The 16,330-nt window shown below is 40.3% G+C and overlaps 1 protein-coding gene across 1 annotated transcript in view; it reads left to right on the top strand.

The window, feature by feature from the left end:
• DZANK1 (double zinc ribbon and ankyrin repeat domains 1) overlaps window positions 1-16,330 on the top strand; it is a 109,661-nt gene that overhangs the window by 64,516 nt on the left and 28,815 nt on the right. Inside the window, 3 exon segments of the mRNA XM_004614405.2 lie at window positions 3,094-3,216; window positions 13,643-13,807; window positions 15,885-16,092. Coding sequence (XP_004614462.2) covers window positions 3,094-3,216; window positions 13,643-13,807; window positions 15,885-16,092 — 496 coding nt within the window.

The raw sequence follows: 16,330 nt of genomic DNA, 5'->3' as shown, positions 1-16,330 counted from the left end.
GCAGGGAGGACGTATAAGGACAAAGAGAAATTAAAATAAATAAATAAAAAGCTCTGTGATAAACTGAAAATAGCATTTCTATATTTGGAGAAATCAACATGAAAATGTTTTAATTTTCTTATGTTTTTCCTTCTTTGTGTATAAAATTGTTTTCACACTGCTCAGGAGTCACTCCTGGCTGAGCCTGAGCCTGAGGGAAAGCCAGTGCTCAGCCTGCCGAGTTTTCCCTCCACCCCCATTTTCAAATTTTTAACTTCAAGGGGACTCGAAATAATCAGAGATTTCTTACCATTTTTTAAAATTAACTGCATGGAAGGCTGACAGAAGCCTTGGGAAGTAGAACCATTCATGTGACGTTCATACTCACTTATGTCTTTATTTTATTTTATTTATTATTTTGGCTTTGGATCACACCCAGCTGTGCATAGTACTTACTCCTGGGCCAGTGCTGAGGGATTACCGCTGCCAGGGGACTGGAGCTGGGAATAAAGTCCAAGTTGACTACATGCTAGGCAGGCATCCTACCTACTGTTTTATTGCTCTAGCTCTTACATGTCTTTAAAATTTTTTTAAGTAGTTTTATGTTTTATTTATTTATATTTTATTTCTGATTAAATTACCATGATTTACAGAGTTACAAGGTTGTCATGGTTCAGGGAGGAGTGGGACCAGGAGTGTGTGTGTGTGTGTGTGTGTGTGTGTGTGTGTGTGTAGGGGGGAGAATACTGGGTACATTGGTACATTGGTGGTGGGAAACATACACTGGTGGAGGGATGGGTGTTTGGTCACTGTATGACTGAAACTCAAACATGAAAGCTTTGTAAGTGTTGCTCATGGTGATTCAATTAAAAAAAAATAAACAACCAAACAACTAAGTTGTCATGTTCAATGTTCCAACCCCAATTCCTTTACCAGTGTCCACTGCTCTCCACCAATGTGTCTCCCAGTTTCTCTTCGGTACCTCCTCTCCATCATCACCCCCACCTCTGTGGCAGACACTATTTTCTCCCCCCCCACTCCCTTTTAAGCACTGTGGTTTACAGTACTGTTACTGATAGGATATTATGCATGCCACTTTACCTCCTTTTAGTGCCTAGTCCTGGTCTGGAATGACTACTTCCCGTATCATTGTTGTAGTAGTCCCTTCCCTGACCTATACCATCTCCCACTCCCTTTTCCCCTAGTGGCAAGCTTCCTACGCAGGACCAGTTCTCTTGCTCTTTATTTTCATTGCCTTTGGGCATTAGTTATTCCCCTTCTGTGTTTCTTTATATCCCACATATGAGTGAGATCATTCTGTGTCTGTCCCTCTCCCTCTGATCCATTTCACTCAGCATGCTACTCTCCAGATCCATCCATGTCTCAGCAAGTTACATGACTTCATCTTTTCTTGTGGCTGGCTGAGTAGTACTCTGTTGTGTATATATACCATAAATGCTGCTTTTTAAAAATTTTATTGAATCATTGTAAATGATCAAGTTATAACATTATTCATGATTAAGTTTCAGGTATACAATATTCCAACACCAATCTCCTCACTAGTGTCCCTTTCCCTCCCTCCCCTTCCTCTCACATCCACCCAGAATATCTCTGTGGCAGACACTTTCCCTTTTTCCTTTTTGCTTCTGCAACACTGTGGTTTGCAATACTGTTACTGAAAGTGTATTATGCATATCACTCTACCTGTTTATTTCTTTTCAGACTTTCTCCTCCACCTTCTGTTGTTTTATAGCAGTTTTCTCCATTTATCTTGGATACCTTGATCTTTTTCTCAGCTGCTATATTTCTGCTGCTCAGAAGTTCTATTGAGTTTTTTAAAATTTGCTTTGTTTTTGTTTTGTTTGGCGGGCCACACCCAGTGGTGCTCAGGAGTTACTCCTGGCTCTGCACTCAGGAATTACTCCTGGCAGTGCTTGGGGGAACAATATGAGATGCTAGGTATTGAACCCAAGTCATACATGTGCCAGGCAAATGCCCTACCTGCAGTACTATTGCTCTGGCCCCTACCATATCACCTACGAAAAGTATCACCTACCATACTTTTCATTTTCTTCTTGTAGTTTCGTTATTTAGGCACTCATATTTACTGGTGCTTTGCTGACTGCCAGTGCCATCTTTTCTTTGAGCTCATTTAACATCCTTACTATGACATTACTAAAACCATTGTCTGAGCTGGTTGGTGCTGTTTGAGCCTTTTCTCTCGTCATTATTTTCACTCATTGTGCTTTGTGGGTTTTTATGCTTCTTCCCCATTAGGTTTACTGTGTTCCATCAGTTTACTGTGTTCCTGATGGTAGGGTGTGGCAATGGGCAGGGGGGCTCAGGAGATGTGGGGTGTGTTGTATAGCAGGTTGGATAGTGAGTTGGATATCGAGTCAGGGGCATTCTCAACAGTTCCTGCACAGAGTAAATCAGGTTGCAGTGATGAATCATAGCATACCAATTTAAGAAACACTCTCAAATGAGTAATAAATAAGGAGCAAGAGCAAAGATTCTCAATTCAGGTCTACCTAAAACAGACTCAGAAATTTTCACAAAGCAATTCTTTCTTGTATTTGAGGGGCGTTGAGCCATCTTTTGTGGTGCTCGGGCTCATATATATATATGCATATATATGTAAATATGCTTATCTTTGCTATTAAAGAAATTCATATTATAAGTATAACATAACATTGTTATAGAACAGCTACAATTGACTTGCTACCTTTGCTATTAAAGATACTGAAGACTATCAAGATGTGAAAGGCTCCAGTCTCATCAACATTTTGTGGAGAGGGGCTGGAGAGATAGTATAGGGATTAAGGTGATTGCCTTGGACGTGACAAACCTCAGTTCAATCCCCAGCACCACATGTGTTCCCCTGAGCACTGCCTCGACCTATCCCTAGGGATAACAAAGCCAGGGGTAAGCCTTGAGCACTGTCTTGAAAGCTCTTTGTACTAATTTTCTGTTGAAGTTCTCATAATTTTCTTTTTCATAAACTTAGTGTGTTTCCTGGGCTTGAATTGCTTTTGGACTTTTTTTTTCTTTTCTGGGTTGGGTGGGACATTAGAGAATATAGTGTTAATCTGTTCTTGCCACTGTGCTCACCAGACCTTGTGCGGGGGAAATAAAACCTCTCCTCCATCCACTCAGAAAGGCGAGAACATTTCCTGCTCCAAATGTGGCCACCAGAATCCCCAGAAAACTTTCTTCTGTGACTTGTGTGGAATCACAGTAGGTATTTTATTTTACTATTAGTTATAGCTTTTTATTGAAGTAATGTGGTTTATAATTATTGCTATTAATATTTATGCTTTATATATGAAATGTTACTCATTCACACCTGTAGAGTATATCCCCACCACTATCCCTAAGTCACTCCTAACTCCTTCAGACCTCAATCCCACTTAAAATATTTAGTTCTGCTGTTTGTTTTCATTGGCTGTTGTTTGCTCTCTTGCTTTGTTTCTATATGTTCCAAATATCAGCAGATCATCCAGTATTTATATTTCTCCTTCTGGGTTATTTTACTTAACCTGACATCATCCAAGTTGTAGTGAAATGCCAGATTTAATTTTTTATGATGTTAGTAGTATTCCATTATGTATATATATATATATATATATATATATGTGTGTGTGTGTGTGTGTGTGTGTGTGTATTTCACAATTTCTTTATCACCTTATGTGTTGTATATTTGTTTCCAGTTCTTGGCTATTATAAATAGTGCTACAATGAATGTAGGTATGCATATCTATTTGCAAATTAATGTTTTTGTGTTCTTATGATAGATGCTAAGGAGTGAAGTTACTGTATCAGATGTAATATGGTGGTTCTTTTCTCAATTTTTTGAGCAGTCTTCACACTGTTTTTCATAGAGGCTAACCAGATCGTACTCCCACTAACAGTGAATGAGTTTCTTTTTTAGCACATCCCTGTACCTACTGGTTGTTTCATGTCACTTTTATATAGGCTGCTTTCAGTGGTATGAGATGATATCACAATGGTATTTTTTAAAATGTAGGAGTACTGCTATTTATTCAGCCACTGAATAAGCTGACTGAAGCAGCCATGAACTCCACATTACTTTTTTTTTTTTTTGCTTTTGGGGTCACACCCGGCGATGCACAGGGGTTACTCCTGGCTCTGCGCTCAGGAATTACTCCTGGTGGTGCTCAGGGGACCATATGGGATGCTGGAAATCGAACTTGGGTCAGCCGCGTACAAGGCAAACACCCTACCCTCTGTGCTATTGCTCCAGCCCCACTCCACATTACTTTTTTTTTTTTAAATTTTTTAATTTTTTATTGTGGAAAGTTACAAAGTTACAAAGTTTTCAGGTTTAAATCTCAGTTATACAATGCTCGAATACCCATCCCTTCACCAGTGCTCATATTCCACCATCCACATTACTTTTTAAAAATTTTTTAAAAATTTAATTTTCATAAAGTTGTTCACAATAATTGTTTGCATTCAACATTTCAACACCAATCCCACCATCATTACACCTTCCCACCACCATTATTTCCAATTTTACCACCACCACCCAAGCCTGCTCCATAGGCAGATGCTAAATAATTTATTTTGTATTGCTTGTTATAAAAAGTATGAGATATTTTGTGACCACAAAAGTGGCCGCTCACTCCTGGAATTCTAACATTTTTTAAATAGTTGGGGTCTGGAGGCATCTCTGTGGCATGCTGCTCTCTTCCAAGGTTCATTTGTGAGTTTCTGAATCGTGGCTGTTAATGCCTGATTTTGGATCTTTTTGGAGATTTATTTGTGACTCTCTGAAGCAAGGCCGATAAATGAACTTGTATAGCTGAGCCAGAGGTGGTTTGTGGGTGTGACTCCCACATACCTAACTTTTGGCCATTTAATTGGTCCCAAGTTGTTGGGGTCCAGCCAGAGGCACAGCATCAGTTTTGGGGTATCAGGAAGCATGAAGGCACCATGAGACTGCTAATGTACGCCCTGCAGGTACAGGTTTACCTTTTGGGAGGCACCATGTTCCCTCACAATGGTTTTTGATTTGCACTTCTCTGATAATTACTGATGATCAATATTTTTATTATGCCTGTTGACCACCTGCATGTCTTCTTTGGAGGAATATCTGTTCAACTGCTTGCCCCACTTTTCGATGGCCATATTAGTGTTTTTATTGTTGAGTTTTGTGAGATGACTTGCAGAAGCCTGCCGAGGTACAACCTACTAAAACTTCTGGCCCAAAATATTTTGTCTAGTTTAGTTCTTGTCTCCCAGCCAGATTTTGTAGGAGTAGAATTTTAAAGCTGGGGTGCCAGTTTTCCGTTTGTCTCTCCATTTTCCTGTGCTCAATTATGTACTTCAGCAGTCTCTGCTTTGTCTCACCCTCCCCACTCCTTAGCTTTGTGGTCCCCACTGCTGTCTTTGTTTTGTAAGGCTCTTTCCTCAGAGATGATGATTGAATTCTTTCAATTTTTTTTTTAATTTTAATGAATCACCATGAGACACAGTTACAGACTTACAAACTTCCATGATTGTGTTTCAGTCAAACAGTGTTCAAGTACCCATCCCTTCACCAGTGCCGATTCTCCACCACATGTTCTCAGTATCCCTCCCCTCACCCCTACCCCTTGCCACCCCCTGCCTCTGTGGCAGGCACATTTCCTCTTACTCTCTCTGTTCTTTTGGGTGTTATGGTTTGCAAATCGGGTATCAAGCGGCCATCATGTTGGGTCCATAGTCTACTTTCAGCATGCATCTACTGAGCATTCCTGAGCGTTCCCTCCAACTGTCATTTACTTAGTGCTCCTCTCTCCATCCCGGCTACCTTTTCCCCCAGTACATGAGATCGGCTTCGAAGCCGTGGGACAATCCTCCTGACCCTTATTCCAACTGTCCTTAGGTGTTAGTCTCCTATTATGTTATTTTATACTCCACAAATGAGTGCAGTCATTGCATGTCTATCCCTCTCTTTCTTACTCATTTCACTTAATATGATACTCTCCATTTTGATCCACTTATATGCAAATTTCATGATTTCATTTTTTCTAAAAGCTGCATAGTATTCCATTTTTTATAATTGTGTAGGTATACCAAAATTTCTTTAACCAGTCATCTGTTATCAGGCACTCGGGTTTTTTTTTTTTCCAGATTCTGGGCTATTGTAAATAGTGCTACCATAAACATATAAGTGCAGATGTCATTTCTACTGTACTTTTTTCTTCTTCAGGATATATCCCAGAAGTGGTATTGCTGGATCAAATGGGAGCTCAATTTCTAGTTTGTTGAGAAACATCCATATTATTTTCCAAAAATGCTGGACCAGTCGGCATTCCCACCAGCAGTGAAGGAGAGTCCCTTTCTCCCTGCATCCATGCTAACAACCTGTTGTTTTTGTTCTTTTGGATCTGTGCCAGTCTCTGTGGTGGGAAATTAATATCTCATAGTTGTTTTTATCTGCATCTCCCTGCTGATTAGTGATGAAGAGCATTTTTTCATGTGCCTTTTGGCCATTTGGATTTCTTCTTTGAGTAAATTTCTGGTCATTTCATTGCCCCATTTTCTGATGGGGTTGGATGTTTTCTTATTTTGCAGATTCCATTTCTTATGTTTTCTAATTGCAGATTCCAGCCAGCACCTTATATATCCTTGATATTAACCCCTTATCAGAGGGGTATTGGGTAAATATCCTTTCCCATTCTGTAGACTGTCTTAGTATTCTGGTCACTTTCTTTTGAGGTGCAGAAACTTTTTAGTTTAAGATAGTCCCATTTGTTTATCTCAGTTCCCACTTGCTTGGTCATTGGTGTTTTGTCTTTAAAGATACCTTTAGCTTCAATGTCATAGAGGGTTTTGCTGACCTTTTCTTTAATGTACCTTATGGATTCTGGTCTGATGTTGAGGCCTTTAATCCATTTTGATATGACTTTTGTGTATGGTTTTAGGTAGAGGTCTGAGCACATTTTTTTTGCATGTAGCTGTCCAGTTTTACCAGCATCATTTTAAAAAATTAATGAAAAATTGTGAGATATAATTACAGACTTACACACTTTCATGATTATGTTTCAGTCATACAATGGTCGAGTACCCATCCCTCCACCAGTGCCCATTCTCCACCACCAATATTCCCAGTTCCCAGTATTCCTCCTGCCTCTCCCTCTCCCCCCCAGCCTCTGTGGCAGGCACATTCCTTCTTACTCTCTCCTTTTGGGTATTATGGTTAGCAATACAGGTATTAAGTGGCCATCATTTTGGTCTATAGTCTACTTTCAGCATGCATCTCCCATCCCAAACGGGCCCTTTAAGCATCCTTTGCTTATTGCCAGCACCATTTGTTAAAGAGACTTTCTTTGCTCCACTTTGCATCTTTTGCTTTCTTATCAAAGATTATATGCTCTTATATTTGAGAGTATGTGTAAGGATGTTCAACCCTATTCCACTGGTCCGTGGGTCAGTTTTTGTTCCAATACCATGCTGTTTTAATTGCTACTGCTTTGTAGTACAGTTTGAAGTTGAAGAAGGTGATGCCTCCCATCTTTCCCCCCGCCCCCAAGAATTGTTTTAGCTATCATGGGGGCTTGTTGTCCCATATGAATTTCAGGAGTGTTGATCTATTTCTTTGAAGAATATCATCAGTATCCTTACAGGGATCACATTGAATCTGTATAATGCTTTGGGGAGTATTGCCATTTTGACAATGTTAAGTCTCCCAATCCATGAGCAGCGGATGTGTTTCCATTTCCTTATGTCCTCTTTTATTCCCTGAAGTAGTGTTTTGTAGTTTTCTTTGTACAGGTCCTTTACCTCTTTATAGTTAAGCAGATTCTGAAGTATTTGATTTTCTGAGGCATGATTGTGAAGGGGATTGCTTTTTTCATATCACTTTCTTCTCTCTCATTATTTGCATATAAGAAAGCCATTGACTTTTGGGTATTGATTTTATAGCCTGTGACTTTATTGTACAAGTTTATTGTTTTGAGGAACAATAGAAACTTGGTAGAGGCTTTAGGGTTTTCTAAATACAGTATCATGATATCTGCAAATAGTGAGAGTTTGATTTGTTCCTTTTCTTTTTTTTTTTTTTTGCTTTTTTTTTTGGGTCACACCCAGCAGTGCACAGGGGTCACTCCTGGCTCTGCACTCAGGAATTACTCCTGGCAGTGCTGGGGGACCATATGGGATGCTGGGAATCGAACCTGGGTCGGCCGCGTGCAAGGCAAACGCCCTGCCCGCTGTGCTATCGCTCCAGCCCCTGTTCCTTTTCTATTTGGATGCCCTTAATGTCCTTAATGTCTTTTTCTTGCTTAACTGCTATGGTGAGTACTTTCAGTACTATATTGAATAGTAGTGGTGAGAGTGGACATCCTTGTCTTGTTTCTGATCTTAGAGGGAAGACTCTTAGTTTTTCCCCATTGAGGATAATGCTTGCCATAGGCTTGTGGAAGATGGCTTTGACTATATTGAGAAAAGCTCTTTCCGTTCCCATTTTGGTGAAAGTTTTTATCATAAATGGATGCTGGATCTTGTCAAATGCTTTTTCTACATCTATTGATATGATCATATGGTTTTTATCTTTTCTTTTATTGATATGGTGGATTATATTGATTGACTTGTGAATGTTAAACCATCCTTGCATCCCCGCGATGAATCCCACTAAGTCATGGTTTATGATCTTTTTGATGAATTTCTGGATTCTATTTGCTGGTATTTTGTTGAGGATCTTTGCATCCTTGTTCATCGGGCATATCGGCCTGTAATTTTCTTTTTTGGTGGTGTCTCTGTTTGCTCTTGGTATTAGGGTGATATGTACTTCATAGAAACTATTTGAGAGAGTTTCTGTTTCTTCAATTTTCTGGAAAAGCTTGAAAAGAACTGGCAGTATGTCCTCTTTAAATATTTGGAAGAATTCGCTAGTGAATCCATCTGGACCTGGACTTTGCTTTTGGGAAGATTTTTGATTACTGTTTCAATTTCCTTGATAGTAATAGGTCTATTCAGGTACTGCAAATGTTCTTGGCTAAGCCTTGGGAGGTTATAAGAATCCAGGAATTTATCCATTTCTTCTAGCTTCTCTTGTTTCGTGGTATACAGACTTTCAAAATAATCTCTGATGATCTTTTGGATTTCTTTGGTTCCTGTTGTGATGGCCCTTTTTTCATTTCTGATTTGGTTTATTAGGGTTCTCTATCTCTCTTTCATTGTGAGTCTTGCTAGTGGTTTATCAATCTTGTTTATTTTCTCAAAGAACCAGCTCTTGGTTTCATTGCTCTTTTGGATAGTTTTTTGTGTTTTCATGTCATTAATTTCTGCTCGAAATTTTATTATTTCCTTCCTCCTGCCTGGCTTGGGCTCCTTTTGTTGGTCCTTTTCTTAGATCTGGAGCTGTGAAGTCAGGTTATTTATGTGGGTCCTTTCTTCTTTCCTGAGAAATGCTTGCAGAACTACAAATTTCACCCTCAACACTGCTTTAGTTGTGTCCCACAAGTTCGGTAGCTCATGTCCTCATTCTCATTTGTTTCCAAGTATCTTTTGATTTCTTCCTTGATTTCCTCCCTGACCCACTTGTTATTCAACATTGAGTTGTTTAATTTCCAGGTGTTTGATTTGATTCTCCATTTCTCTGGGTGATTAACTTCTATTTTCAGTGCATTGTGGTCTGAAAAAAGAGTTGATACAATTTCTACCCTTCTGATTTTACTGAGGTATGTTTTATGGCCCAGCGCATGGTCTGTCTTGGAGAACGTTCTTTGTGCACTGGAAAAGAATGTGTATTCAGTTTTTAAAGGATGTAAAACCCTGTATACATCTATTAGCCATCTCTCTTCCATTTCTTTCTTTAAAGCCAGTACTTCCTTGCTGAGTTTTAGTTTGGTTGATCTGTCAAGAGGTGATGGGGTGGTGTTGAAGTCTCCGACTACTATGGCATTGCTACCAATGTCCTCCTAAAAGTCAATGGACTTTTTTGTTTTAAGTATTTAGCTGGCCCATCATTGGGTGCGTATATGTTTAGTAGTGTGATTTCTTCCTGGTGTATATATCCCTTGATTATTAAAAAAATGGCCTTCACTGTCCCTTCTAATCATTTTCATCCTGAAATCTATGTTGTCGGATACTAGTATGGACACCCCAGCTTTTTTGAGGGAGTTGTTTGCTTGAAGGATCTTTTTTTTTCCTTTTTGGGTCACACCCGGCGATGCTCAGGGGTTACTCCTGGCTTTGCACTCAAGAATTACTCCTGGCGGTGCTCGGGGGACCATATGGGATGCCGGGGATCGAACCCGGGTCGGCCGCGTGCAAGGCAAACACCCTACCCGCTGTGCTATCGCTCCGGCCCCAAGGATCATTTTCTATCCATTGACTTTGAGTGTCAAACAGTTTGCTCTGACTCTTCAGATGTGTTTCCTGTAGGCAGCAGAATGTTGGTTTCAGTTTTCTAATCCATTTTGCCACTCTGTGTCTCTTAATTGGTGCATTTAGACCATTGATATTGAGAGATTATTGCCATGAGATTTTGCGCCATCTTTCTGTAGAGGTTTGTTGTGCTTGTAGGGGTTTTTCTTGTCTTATAGTAGCCCCTTTAGTCCTTCTTTTAAGGTAGATTTTGAGTCTATGAAGTTCCAGAGCTGTTGTTTTTCCATGAAATAGTGTCTCATGCCTTCGTGTTTGAGTGAGAGTTTAGCTAGATAAAGTATTCTTGTTGAGGCATTCGTTTTATTTTGTTTTTTTACTATATCCCCCTGTTGTCTTCGGGCTCGTACAGTTTCCTCTGATAAGTCTGCTGTAAATCTAAGTGGTGCTCCTTTGTGATTTCATTCCTTGACCTTCCTACTTGCTGCATTGTGTCTCTGTCATTCTGATTATGATATGTCTTGAAGTCTTTTTATTAGGGTCTCTTTTAGCTGGTACCCTTCAGGGTCCTTTGATCTGGATGCCTGCATTCTTCAGCTCTGGGAACTAAAGATATCAGCATTGATATCTTTAACTGTTGCTACTTCATTGGGGTTGCCTCCCTGTCTTTCTGGTACTCCAATAATTCTTATGTTGTTCCTCTTGAGTTCATTTCCTGTATCTCTTATTCACCCAAGTGCTATTTTGAGATCTTTTTCCATTATATCTTGTTTCCTGTATGCTTTCTGCACCTCATCTTCAAGCTCACTGATTCTGTCTTCAGCTGTTGTCATTCTACAGTTGAGGGTGCCCACTGAGATTTTTATTTCGTCTACCATCTTTTGTTAGTGACACTTCTGTTTATAGCTTTCTTATTTCTGTTCTCATTTCCTCCTCTACCTTGTTGGCTGTCCATTCCACTGTTTCTTTCATGTCTTCTTTTAATTTACTAGATGCCTGTTCCACCGTTTCTTTGAGCTTGTTGAACATCCTCAACATTTCATCTCTGAATTCTTTGTCGGAGAGATTATATTTGTGGGAATTTCCTGTTGAGGCTTCAGGGTTCTTTTCTTTATCCACTCCTCGTGGAGGGGATCTGCGCTGTTCCTTCATGTTGCTGTGGTACTATGGAGGTGAGTCCCTCCAGTTCACTATCAGTCACCACCTCTCACTGCAAGGGAGGATTCTAGATGGGCTCATTCGATGGTGGTCTCTTTTTTGCCTTTTAAGAATACTACCTCTTTGGTGCTCCTCTGTGCCTTATGTGGGGCCACTAGTATAGCTTCAGGGGATGCGTTCTTTTTCATTAGGCTTGGTAGGTTCTTAGTGTTTGCTGTTATTTTGATGGCTTGGGGGAGTATTTTGATTGGAATAGGCTGGTGGACTATTGGCCTAATGTGTTTGGGATAGCCAGGATGTTCTCTTCAGAATTAGGTAATGGAGACTGAGCTGTGAGTCCAAAGTCCTGGGAAAGTGAAAAATAACTTCGGCCTGAAGGCCACACCCACCGGCCACTGTACCTGTGTGTGGGGTGGGGGAGGGGGAGGTCACTTCAGTGCCTGCCTGCACAGGGTTTGGAGCTTGCTTCTGGCGCTCCTGAGGCTTGTTGGGTTCTCCACTGGCCAGGCACTCCAAGGGTACCTTGGCCAGGAAGGGGGCTTTCAGGGTCAGGGTCCCAGGGCATGCCACCCCGGAAGCCACGACCACCAGCCGCTGTACCTGTGTGGATGATTGAATTCTTTACTGAACTTTCTCAGAGGTCCCCACCCAGTAATCTGGATTTAATTCAGTTTGTGTTGCTGTGCCATGGGAGTGATTCTTGGATTGCTCCCTATTCCAGCCTCTTGATTATTAATCTGGTAGATGATGATGATGATGATGATGATGATGATGATGATGATGATGATGATGGTAGTGGTGGTGGTGGTGTTGGTGGTGGTTTTAGGGCACTGCTCAGGGCTTATTTCTAGCTCTGTGTTCAGGGATCACTCCTGGCAGGGCTTAGCAGAACATATGGATTGAATCAGGTTGGCTGTGGAAAGGTAAATGCTCTACCTACTGTACCATATCTCTGGCCCCCTAATTCAGTAGATATCTCAAAACAGCTCCTCACCTCCAGCTTAGGAGAACATGGTTCCTCTTTGCAGAGCTTGCAGAAATCACTTTTTGTTTATATTTGGTTATTGGTACCTATTTATATAAAACACCAGAGAGACAGATAAAGAATATTTTCAAGTGAGAATCACTTCTAGTTGTTTAAATTTAAATTTCTTTTTTTTTCTTTTTGGGTCACACCCAGCGATGCTCAGGGGTTACTCCTGGCTTTGCACTCAGGAATTACTCCTGGCAGAGCTTGGGGGACCATATGGGATGCCGGGGATCGAACCCGGGTCGGCCGCATGCAAGGCAAACACCCTACCCGCTGTGCTATCGCTCCAGCCCCTTAAATTTAAATTTCTTTGAGGTTAAATTTTCTCTCCTTGACATTGCCATGTTTGATAGTATGTATTGCATGAATAGTTTGTTTGCTTGCATTTTAAATAAAGCACAATTATTTAGGTCTTTTTTTTATTTAACAAGTATATATGAAACTAATGCAAGTAATTTGCAGTAGATAGTTAGTGTCCCTTATCACCCCGCCCCACAACTCCTCTGCTCAGAAGCCATCTCTGCCTCTGCTTCTGACCACTCTTTTTAACCATTTGCTGCACTAGTAAACTGGGAACAATATTGTAGCAGTCCAGTTCTTCTCATCCTGCAATGTGTCTTTTTGGTTAACCCCCTCTTTACTGTGTCTTTATAATCTTTCTCAGTCTATTTTTACTCTGTTTAAACCGTTCCCATGTTGATCGGTTATTTCTAGTTATGTCCCCTCAAATCACAATCCTTAATCATTCATGACTTTGAATATACTTTTTTTGTACCTTGTCCATCCATCCATAGGATATATTCTCTAGAAGATAGAATTGCTGGGTCAAAAGGTAAAGACCTGGGGCTGGAGTGATAGCACAGCGGGTAGGGCGTTTGCCTTGCACGCGGCCGACCCGGGTTCGATTCCCAGCATCCCATATGGTCCCCTGAGCACCGCCAGGGGTAATTCCTGAGTGCAGAGCCAGGAGTGACCCTTGTGCATCGCCAGGTGTGACCCAAAAAGCAAAAAAAAAAAAAAAAAAAAGGTAAAGACCTGTATTACTTTGGTGGCTGGGGATTGTGTGGTATGAAAATAATTTTTACAGGAAAATTGACACTAATATTAATTTTTAAAATTCAAATATTTTTTGTTCCTTAGTATGGTATTTCTACTTCCTACTCTGTTTGCCCTAAGTGTGGAGCAAGCAATCACCCATCTGCCCGATTCTGTGGCTCCTGTGGTTTTTATGTGAAGTGCCTGACAAGATTTAGCATGGACAACAATCTGACTCAGGCTCCTGGAGAACTAGGCCCTTTAGCTGAGGTAAGGCCTTCTCTGAAGTAAAAATTGGTGGTAGGAGGAGGTTGGGACTGAATTTGGGGCTCCCCATGTGAATTAACCTGGGAGAAGAGAGCCAAATCTTAAGTATCTTCTTCAGGAACTTTCAATGAAATGTGTAAATTAATTCAATTAATTTAAGTTTTATCTTTCCTTGTAGCCAGTCCTCATTTGATCCCTGCTATCTCATATGGTTCCCAAACACTGCCAGAGTTTTACTCCTAAGCATGGGCCAGGAGTAGCCCTGAGCACTTGAGGTTGTGACCCCAAGCCTGCCTTCCCAATAAAAGAATAAAAACATTTCTTTACAAATAAAAAATTTAAATATATATTTATTTGTAATAGAGTGAGATTTAATTACATCTTCAAGGTAATGGAGGAAGTGGATTTAAACTCCTTATACCAAATGTATTTTCCTCTCTTGGCTTTCTTTTTTAATTTTGGGCTATAGCCTGCAGTATTCAGGGCTTACTCCTGGCTCTGAGCTCAGAAATCACTTGTGAGTGAACTTGTAGGGACCATATGTGGTGCTAGGGATCAAATATGGATCAGCGCATGCAAGGCAAGCACTGTACTATCAACCAGGTCCTACTTTCTTTTTCTTTGGGGGGAAGGGAGATATTGTGCCATATTTGTCAGTTCTCAGTGGCTATTCCTGGCCCTGTGCTCAAGGGTGACACCTAACAGTGCTCAGGTGTCATTATATGTGATGCCATGGATTGAAATGGGGTCCATAGGATGCAAGGCAGGTGTCTTAATCCCCTGTACTATATGACACTTGAATTTCTTATGTAGCATACCAAAAACTTTACTCCTGTTCTTTCATGTTTTGGGAAACTTAGGTTGGATATTTAATATTGATTTTGTCATTATAACTTAATAATTTGAGGAAAATTTCATGAAGTTAGTTTCAGAAGGACTTCTTATCAAATTAGCTTTGTGTTAGCATTTTATGAGTTTATCTAACCTGCATGAAGAAAAGCATGAAGACTTTTCATTAGAAGAACTTGAAGATTGCTAGTTATTAGAGTTTACTGCATGTGCACTCAGCAACTTTGCACCAAGTGTTAGGGAGTTCGTGACTTTTTTTTCTTTTTAATATATTTGATTGTTTTTATTAGCATTTTCTTAGCCAATATACAATATGTGTTTGGTAGTGGTCATCATTTCCTCCTTCATTTTGGAACTTTTAAGCTCCCTGGAATTTTTATTTATTTATTTTGTTCTTTGGGTCATACCTGGCAATTCTCAGGGGTTATTCATGGCACTGCACACAGGAATTACTCCTGGCGGTTCTCTGGGAATCATATGGGATGCCTGGGATCCAAGCTGGGTCAGTCACGTGCAAGGCAAATGCCCTGCCCACTGTACTATCACTCTGGCCTATTCGTGACCTTTTTAACCCATATTGAAAGACTTATAGATCCTGGGATTGCTGATAATTCATGAGGCAGCTTTTGTACAAAATAGGCAAAGATATTTTTCCTAAGATGTCTGATAGACAATTTTTGGAAACAGGCAATAATACACTAGTTTATCACACATTTTATTCCACCTGCCAGAAATTTTGTCCTTATAAATACAATATATAATGTCCACATTCTGAATGATTTAGCCTTTTAGGTGAGGGAGTGTTTTGCAGTGCACAAACCAGACAATATTTCATGGTGGTGCACTTGGGGTTTCAGTTCCAAATGCAGGAGAATGTCTTAGAGAAAAATCTTGTGACCCTAAACTTAATTGAGTATGGATGGATAGTCAAGTCTGCACTCCATGGGATTACGGAGCTGAGAGGGTAGATGTCTTTTAAGACACAGGCAGCAGGTCATGAGATATCAGTTGATTTACTGAAATTGAGGTAGTAAATAGTCAGAGCAGGGGAGACTATCTTCAGAGTTCAGTCTGAGAGTGTTGGGACAGGAGAAGAAAAGCGAAGGGCTGTGGAAACCCCTTCTATAGTACAGCTTTTAGTAGACACTTTTATTTGACTAGAATTGACTGTGTGAAAAATGGAGAATTAATTAAAAAATTTTTTTTAACGTTTTCTGTCTTACTCATGTAGCCTAGATTGGCCTGGCAGCCCCTAAGCATTCCTTTGTCCAGACCTGATGCTGAAACTAAGAAAGATGTCGGCACACAGACTGCTGGCCTGTTCTATCCATCTGGCAAGGTACTAGCGAAAAAGGAAATGGAAATGACTTTTCAAAGGCAGAGGAAGGAGAAAATGAGTGATCACAAACCTCTCCTCACAGCTGTCAGTCCCGGAAGAGGTGAGAAAGATATGCTCTCTCATCAGGTGGGAGTTAATTTTTTCTTTGAAGAAAACTTTGTTTTTATGAATTGAATTATCTTATATTTCCTTGTTCAAGAATTTTCCCTTCCATGAATGATACTGTTCCTTAAACTTAGCATTCTGATATTTTGATTCATAACCCCAGTGTCTAGTGTGTAAATGTAATAGCACATATGGTTTTCCAGTCTTATTGCAGAAACGTTAAACTTTGTCTT

This window comes from Sorex araneus, chromosome 3, assembly GCF_027595985.1.
Source record: "Sorex araneus isolate mSorAra2 chromosome 3, mSorAra2.pri, whole genome shotgun sequence".
Lineage (NCBI taxonomy): Eukaryota > Metazoa > Chordata > Mammalia > Eulipotyphla > Soricidae > Sorex > Sorex araneus.
The sequence above is the reverse complement of the archived record's forward strand: the minus strand, read 5'-3'. Positions and strand labels throughout refer to the sequence as shown.